We start from the raw sequence: 8,765 nt of genomic DNA, 5'->3' as shown, positions 1-8,765 counted from the left end.
TTTCTCTGAAATTCCTGGTTGGAGCATAGCAAAATAAGTATTGTACACTCCCGACCACGTCAGCACCACACCCATGGGACAATAACAAAAGAGGAGGATGTACTTCTGAAACCTTTTATTACAGACAGTGGTCCATTCCACAAAGCGAGTCAGTCAAAAACACGTTATGCTGCAAGGCGGCGCAAGGAGCCAACACTCAGGCTGTCTGGCGGGGCGCCGCGCTCCTCACGGCGGGGGTTGGTTTAATACTTGGAAGACGTAGGATTGTGATGAATAACAAACAAATGTTCTGATTCACCACTACACACTACCTGTGTTCTCCTTCCGCGGCGTGTCCAGAGTTTTTAAGCGTTTTCATGAAACATTTCATAATTATGAAACTGACAGAAAAAAGCCCGTGTAATGTTTTACTAAGGAACATACAGGGCGCCCTACGAACGCAAATATAAAACTGGTTAGCGCCTAATGCTGTGATGACGATGAGGCTTAGCGCTACACAGCAGCTCCAGCAGGTTTGCTCGGCTCGCGGCTCAGCCAATGCTTCAACGTTTGGATGATGCTCAGAGCTGTTTACAAAATGAATCGCTGCCGGGATGGATGGAAGGAGTGGTGGCAGGCTCGCGGCATGAGCATTTCGTGGAGTGACTTGTGCCGCCTCAATACCTTGGTGAGGCGCCCCGCCATGCGTCAGGTGGCGCGGCGTTGGCTCCTGCGCCGCCCCGTGACCCCCTAAGGCAAGCGTCCACCCTCATTGTTTGATAACATGTTTTTGTTTTATTGTCAGTAGCAACTAAGCATGTCAACGGTGAGCGGAGAGCTGCGGTCATTTGAGACACGAGAGCCACTTCGGGCGTTGCAAATGTCACGTTAAAATAGGATTAGTTATGTAGAGTAATGATAAAAGTATGGAAGCCTCAACTCCCCCTCGTTAGTGCTCTCCTCAAAGTGCACAGCTTTCCTGGGTTTTTATCTTTATATTAATAATGAAACAAGGTGTGAAAGCGCATTAGTTTCGGACACGACTACTCCTTTGTGCTTCGGAATGCAGGCCTATAATACAGTACAGGGTGGCGGAGGATGATATGAATAGCATCGGTGAGGCCACTTGGCGGGTACCTTGGCAGAACAACACTCCTCTCACTCCGGCGGACGGGACCCTTGTCTGGCATTGGCTTCACTGCATTGCCGTCACGTCTCATTGCTACACCTTCAACCAGAGCCTTTTGAAGTAGTGGAGAAGCAGCACGTGGTTCAGAGACACACGTGAAGACTTTCAGCCACTAAACACAGCATCGTCCGCCATGGAGTGAGACGAGCCTGGCTGCAAATATACACTCGGCTTCCCTCACTTTCACTGGGAGACTCGAAACTTTCTCCCTTGAAAAAAAAAAAAAAAAAAAATAATAAAAGTAACTCCCACCAAACTTTACGTGTCTAGCTCCGATGTATACACACGAGTGAACGAAGGAAACACTCCAATACTCACTCACTAATGACTCTTTTATACAGTGTTATTATGTACAGTCCAGTTTATTACCGCTCATTTACAAGTACATGAAAAAAAGACATTCGATTCTTGGAGTACCCTGATGAAAATATAAACGCGTTTTCTTTTTTTAGGCCTAATGGCGAAGGCGACGCGGCTTCGGACTCTTGACGCTCCGAAACGTGTATCGAACGGGATTTCCATTTTGGCTTCATTACAGAATAAATCCCGCTTCACTATGACGGGCGAGACTTTCATCATTATATTTATTGAGAGAGAGAGAGAGAGAGAGAGAGAGAGAGAGAGAGAGAGAGAGCAGTAACACATTATAATGAAGTACAATCTTTTTACTTGCCAGGAGAGAAAATAAATTCATCCGTCAAAGCGAAACAGGAAACATTCTATAAGTGCACCATTTTTTTTCTGTTATTTTGGACCTTGGCACCTCTGAGGCAGCAGGTCCCGTAGTGAACCGTGGCGCGGGGTTAGTACGTCCTTAGCTTAAAGAATACAGACATTCATCAAGTGTTCTCCTTGGCCGTCACTGATATAATGCACAGAAACGGGCAGGCGACTCGTTCACCAGTCACCAACACCACCGTGTATAAAAGGATTGGAATAGGGGAAGTGTTCAGTAGTTGGGTGAGGCTGTTTGGTTGGCTGCCCCCCTTCCCAACTGCTGGATCCGTTACCACCATCACCACCACTACCACTACCACCATACACGCCACTCAACACGTGAAATAAGTACAGATAATCACATCACCAAATTCTTTCAAGGTTGTAGTCAGAATGTAAGGTGATTCACACAACATTCACCTTAAATAATCAAGAATACGTACGTTCATAATAAGACCGCATGCAATATGAGAATAACGACTAATAGAAAATGGGTGACACTTAAAAAAAAAAACATAAGTAAGATAAATAATAAAACCAAACAATACTGAGACACAATCAAGCTACGTTAATAATTTCGCTAATTTTAGAAGCATCAATGACTTCTCCTTCCCCTTCCCCTTCCCCGCTCCCAGGTGTTTTACTCGAGTTGGCTGAGGATATAAGAGTAGGTGACAGTCTCTCACTTATCTCACACTACTACGGTCCTATTATGTAGAATCACCCGACTGAACTTACCAAACAAGGCGCGGTGCTTGGCCCTCCTTGCTGCGGCGGTGAGCAATGCGGCGCCAAAGATACGATCACACAACACACCCACACTCCTACCCACGGAACACAGGCCACGAGGCACATCGCACCTGCCCTGGCCAATCACGTGACTCCAGCAGGGGTCTCAACGTTTCCGCGACAGTGACTCCCCAAACTCATGATATCTGAATTCTTTCTTTCGACTGCGAGTGTGATGTATGAGATTATCATAAAAACAAGTTGCTACATTAATATCACCTCATCAGTATCAATAAACGTTAGAGAGAAAATATTAGGACGAGGAGGAGGAGCAAATCACCGGGTTAAACAATCGAAATACTTCACGCCTCATCTTCTAACTTTTCCTAAAAAAACTTACGTTCTTTTCCATTCTGGTGTCACACAAAGTATCCAGCACGTCACTACTTCACACGCAGCACAGGTGGAGGTGGCTGCGCGGCGGTAGGGGAACAGTTGTCACCAGAAATACAGTTTCCCACCTTACTCGACACCGCTTCGCTGCTTTGACCCAGACTCACGAAGATTATCGGCGGAGAAAGTCTCTCTTTCTCTCTCTTAAGCAGAACATTTTTACCTTGTTGTTGCGCACTGCCTTGGTAAAAAAAAAAAAAAAAAGCTCATCGAGTTTAAATCCCACATCACGCTATTCACATCCACATCTGTCTACATGAAACCAAGGATAAGAAACAACGCATTCCCCTCAAAGTGTAATGGATCAGCAGAAAAACTTCCCTTCAATTTAAAGAAACGCGAACACAAATAAATGACTCTAATTAAAGCATAAGTATTGAGACTAGCAATGCTTCACCGAGATGATTAGTAATTGTGTCACGTCATTGAGTCACGAGTTAACAGTTACACACACTCGTTGGTGGAGGCTTGTCATGGCCCCGCAGGCTGAACACACAAATGACCTAAGGCTTTCACTGGTAGAGCCTGCCTTGTGTGCCAACCTTGCTTTGACTTGTGGTTGTTTAACTCCCCTCCCCTCTCTCTCTCTCTCTCTCTCTCTCTCTCTCACGAAAGCGAAAAAAAGGGGTTACATTAGTTAAATTAATCGATTCTTCTTTTTTCTTCCGTTTCTTCTTCTCTCGCTAGACGGAATCGAAGACCAACCAATAAACTTAGCTATTTAAATACATATGTATAAAAAAGTTAAGCAGAAAACGTAGCACAACACTTTTCAATTAGTCACCTTAATATTTTGCACTATGAATATGAAAAAAAAGAAAAAGTCGGTCATATGTGCGCAGAGAGAGAGAGAGAGAGAGAGAGAGAGAGAGAGAGAGAGAGAGAGAGAGAGAGAGAGAGAGAGAGAGGAGCTGCTGATTCGTTTGAAATTGACGATAACTGTAATAGTGGCGGCGGTGATGGTGGTGGTGGTAGTAGTAGTAGTAGTAGTAGTAGCGGCGGTAACGGTAGTAGTAGCGGTAGTGGTAGTGGTGATGGTAATGGCGGCGGAGTGGCTTGGTGGTGGCTACTGAAGGCGAGTCCAGTACTGGGAGTTCATATCGTGGTGCTGTCCAGGCACGGCGATGGGCACTGACACGCCGGGGGACAGCAGACCTGGAATGAGGGGGGGCGGGGAGGGGTCAGTGTGGGTGAGCGTCTGCGAGAAAGTGTAATAATAATAATAATAATAATAATAATAATAATAATAATAATAATAATAATAATCATAAGGCAGCCATGAGGGTGAAAATATACAGTGAGGGGACACGTAGTAAACACAAATAGTTTTAGAGTGTATGTAAAACTCCAAACTTCACAACTCCAGCAGTTAGAGTTAAAAATGACATCTGATAGGGGACATTAAAAGCCTTGTAATTATGAAGCTAGGAAGAGTAAAATGAGGTCTTTAGGGATTCTATACTCAAGGGGCCAATAAAAACATGAATCTGAATATATATGTAACAAAGTTGATTACGAATAAATAAATCTAACAATAGTAGAAACAGAATAACCAGTGTTGACACAAACATCTTTATTTTCTAACCATTTTCTTCCTTATATATCACACGTTTCGATATCTCAGTGTATCATCCTCAGTGGTCTAAAAGTAGTAAAAATACATTAAAATTCTAATACACACAATAAAAGGGGAAATTTAACAATAGTAGGAATGGTGTTTTTCTTGTAAAGGTCGGTTCAGGGAGCTGGTAATGGGACGAGCTGGTTGTGGCGGTGAAGGTGAAGGTGTGTGTATGTCTGTGTGTAGGTGAATCTATGTTGGGTGTGTTGGTGAGGGCGTGCGGAAAAGGCATGTAAGAGGGAGCAGGTGAAGGCGCGTGTGTGTGTATGTGTAGATGAAGTTATGTGCCCGTGTGTGTGTGTGTGTGGATTAGGGCAAGAATGATTTGTTTCCACTCATAAGCCACAAGTCAGGCAGCTAAGAAACGCATTGCACTTTACAATATCACACGGTCACTTACTGCATATTCATTCCCACATGTCTGGTCTCTGGTTGACTAAATAACTACTCGATATAACTTAAACATCACATCTGACTCACCCGCCTGGGAGTTGGGCGGCGTGGGCGTGTTGTACTCGTGGGCGTGGGGCGACTGATGGTGGTGGTGGTGGTGGTAGAGCATGGGCGGGCAGGTGGGCGAGGCGCGGGCGTGGGAGTACAGGGACTCGTAGGAGGGGCGCGTCATGTAGTGGTTGTGGGGGGCGTGTGGGTTGTCCCTGGCCAGACCCATGCCTGCGGGGCTGCCGGTGTGGCCGTGGGCGGGGGCCTGCTGGGCTGGGAGGCAGTTGGGGCTGGAGGCGATGGGACACACGGTGGAAGTCATGCCGAAGCCGCCGCCGCCCATAGACCTGACGGGGGCAAAGGTTTAGTTAGGCTGGGTTAGGTTAGGTTAGGTAAAGGTTATGTTGTGTTGGATTGGATTGGATTAGGTTGATTTGAGTTGAGTTTGGTTGGGTTGAGTTACGTTGGTTTTGTTTGGTTTTATTGGTGAGGGAGAAAAGGTTAACGGGAAATATGGAAAGTGAAAAAGAAGTAAGAGAAGGATGAAACAATGGGAATTATACTATTAATGGTAAAAAAATGACAAAGATAAGAATAAAAAAAGCATGGAAGGATGACAAAACGACAAAGAAAGTAGAAGGTAATAATAAAATCAAAACTCAAGAAAAAAACGATTTAAACAAAGAGAGACCCAGTACCCATCACCACTCACCCATACGTATCCCCAACGGAGACGGGCGGGGGCGGCAGGGGGGTGTACATGGGCGTGGGCGTGAAGGAGTTGTTGATGATGCGGGTGGGAGAGGAGGGCGCCATTCCCTCTGCGGTGCGGCGTTGGTTCCGAAGCTTCTCCTCGCGCCGCCACTTAGCGCGTCTGTTGCTGAACCACACCTAGAGAAAAGAAAGGGAGGGGGGGGGAGGATCTATTACTTACTGGTTGGGAGGGAGAGACGTGTTACATACTGGGGGGAGGGGACTGTTACTTGGTGGGGTGGGGGAGACTTACCTGCTGGCGGGGCTGTAACTTCCACTGCAAACGTGTCTCTTAATATTCTTCATTTTAGCAGCCTTACCTAACCTAATATTTCTAACACAAATATTACAGACATCTAAATAATCGTACATCTAAATCATTAAGAAAATTATCATCATCATCATTACTTATCCATTTCAAATTCTAATAAGCTTTATCAATTTTGAAGCTATCAATTGCATTCTATCCTGACTGATAACGCTGATGATTTAGTTTATATTACCCTCGCTATTTCACTAACAAAACTTAAATACCTCTATCACTTCCACTCCCTAGAAAATGTAGATTCAAAACTTTAAGCTCCTGTCGTACGGAACATTTCGATAAGAAACTAAAATAAAACAAAGGACAGGAAAAAAAAAAAAAAAAAACTATTCACACCTGTAGCTTAATTCTTTTGTTCAGTGAAACCATATTGACAGAACCTTAACTTCACCTCACCACCAAACACAAGAATCTTTCATCTACAGAGCGAGTGAAACCAAATAACCATCACAGTATCACTAGCTAAAGTTTCACCGGATTCCAACACTTTCCCGCCTCAAATACACAAGAATCTTTCATCTACAGAGGGAGTGAAGCCAAATAAACATTACGGCGTCACTAGTTAAAGTTTCATCAGATTCCAACACTTTCCCCACCTGTATCCTTGCTTCGGGCAGGTTGATCTTGGCTGCGAGTCTTTCCCTGGCGAACACATCAGGGTAGTGTGTCCTCTCGAACTCTGGGGAGGAGAGGAAGTGCGAGTGTTGAGGTGCGGCTCTTTACAGGTTGAGATAAAATTGGGTTACGTTATTTTCTTTTTCTATTCATCTGTTTATTATTATGATTCTTTTATTATTATTTACTTATTTTTTTTTTAGGAAAGTGTGTGTGTGTGTGTGTGTGTGTGTGTGTGTGTGTGTGTGTGTGTGTGTGTGTGTGTGTGTGTGTGTGTTTTAGGTATGTTTATGTTTTTCTTTCTGTTGTTGCTGTTCGTCTTTTTTTCTTTTATCATAAATTTGAAATAAACTCTCTCTCTCTCTCTCTCTCTCTCTCTCTCTCTCTCTCTCTCTCTCTCTCTCTCTCTCTCTCTCTCTCTCTCTCTCTCTCTCTCTCTCTCTCTCTCTCTCTCTCCACTCACCTTTTTCAAGACTGTCAATCTGGTCGTTGGTGAAGGAGGTTCTGTTTCTCTGCAGTTTCCTCTTCAGGTGTAGTCTTGCCTGGTCCTCGCTGCTGCTGTTCTCGCTGCTGCCTGGGTTGCTGTCCTCGCTCAGGTCCCCTCCATCGCCTGCGGGAGGAGCAACACACCCTTAGCTATAAATTTGGTACTGTCCAGGTTTGTGTGTTTGTGTGTATGTATGTGTGTAAGATATATAAAAAAAAAAAATAGAAAAATGGTAAATGTATAGTAAATTAAAAGGAGGAAAAGAATCGAAAAACTGGGGAAAGAGAAATAGAAAACAGAACAAAAATGCGGAAGGGGGAACATTAAAAAAGAGGTGGAGGGGAAAAAATGTACAAATAAGTAAGAGGAATTTATTACGACTGTTTCTGTAGTAAAACATGCTGTACTCTCTGGAAAAAAATGTAAACCCTTTTGCGGGGAAGAAACAGCCCCACACTGTCACCCACATAAAAATAAACACAAAAAGACGAACAACTAAAATAAATAAAATGAAAAATGAATGAATGCATGTGTTTTTTTTTCTATTCCTTCTCTTTTTCTTTTCTATTTCTTTTCTATTTCTTCGCGTGTCAGGCCACAAAAAGAAAACAAAAGACTAAATATACCACTCTACAAATAAATCCAGCAAATAACGAGAACAAATAATACAAGTAAGTTAATTTAGAATCGAAGGGTCTTGATTCTCTCCCTCTCCCACTCCTCTCTCTCTCTCTCTGGTGGCTCCGATAAATATGCTAAAAAGATGCAAGTAATATGTACCCTTTGCAAATCCACAACCTCTTCCTTCTCGTAAATAAGAAATGAGGTGAGAGGACGAAGGTCAAGAGAGAGTAAAGGAAGAATAAAGGAGAGTAGAGAGAGAGAGAGAGAGAGAGAGAGAGAGAGAGAGAGAGAGAGAGAGAGAGAGAGAGAGAGAGAGAGAGAGAGAGAGAGAGAGAGAGAGAGAGAGAGAGAGAGAATGGAAGTGTCTGAGAGGGAGGATAAGGAAATGATAGACTGAGGGAGGGAGGAGAAATAATGGCGGGCGTTGGAGGCGGGAGAAGAGGAAAGCTGGAGAGAAGAAAGGGAGGAAAGAGGGGATGGAAATGGGAGGAAAATAGAATGTGGAAGAAAAACAGGAAGAGGAAAAGAGAAAGGAGTGGAATAGAAAAAGGAAAATGAGAAAGAAAAGTTAGAGGAGGAGAAGGAGGAGGAGGAGGAGGAAGAGGAGGAGAGGAGGAGGAGGAGGAAGAGGAGGTATTTTAGGTAACACACAAAACACCTTCCTTCAGTAATGCATATTTTACCTGCCCTACTACTACCACCACCAGCACCACCACCACCACCACCACTGCCTCCACCACTACACACACACACACACACACACACACACACACACACACAAGGACGCAATTCGCAATCTCGTATCCTTGAGGGTGAGAAATTCGTATATGAT

The 8,765-nt window shown here is 44.1% G+C and overlaps 1 protein-coding gene across 2 annotated transcripts in view; it reads right to left on the bottom strand.

Annotated features, from left to right (window-relative positions):
- Nucleotides 1-8,765, bottom strand: part of LOC123503287 (paired box protein Pax-6-like) — a 95,722-nt gene that overhangs the window by 1,267 nt on the left and 85,690 nt on the right. Inside the window, exons 9-14 of one of the 2 annotated variants that reach the window (XM_045252932.1) lie at nt 7,286-7,432; nt 6,804-6,886; nt 5,842-6,020; nt 5,169-5,476; nt 3,015-4,222; nt 99-1,377 (exon numbers count right to left, since the gene is read on the bottom strand). In XM_045252932.1, the coding sequence (XP_045108867.1) occupies nt 4,134-4,222; nt 5,169-5,476; nt 5,842-6,020; nt 6,804-6,886; nt 7,286-7,432 (806 nt within the window). In that variant the 3' untranslated portion in view covers nt 99-1,377; nt 3,015-4,133. Of the gene's footprint in view, nt 1-98; nt 1,378-3,014; nt 4,223-5,168; nt 5,477-5,841; nt 6,021-6,803; nt 6,887-7,285; nt 7,433-8,765 lie in introns of those variants that run through there. The other variant, XM_045252931.1, reaches the window with a different exon arrangement.

This window comes from Portunus trituberculatus, chromosome 13 (genome assembly GCF_017591435.1).
Source record: "Portunus trituberculatus isolate SZX2019 chromosome 13, ASM1759143v1, whole genome shotgun sequence".
Classification (NCBI taxonomy): domain Eukaryota; kingdom Metazoa; phylum Arthropoda; class Malacostraca; order Decapoda; family Portunidae; genus Portunus; species Portunus trituberculatus.
This window is presented reverse-complemented; position numbering and strand designations above follow the sequence as displayed.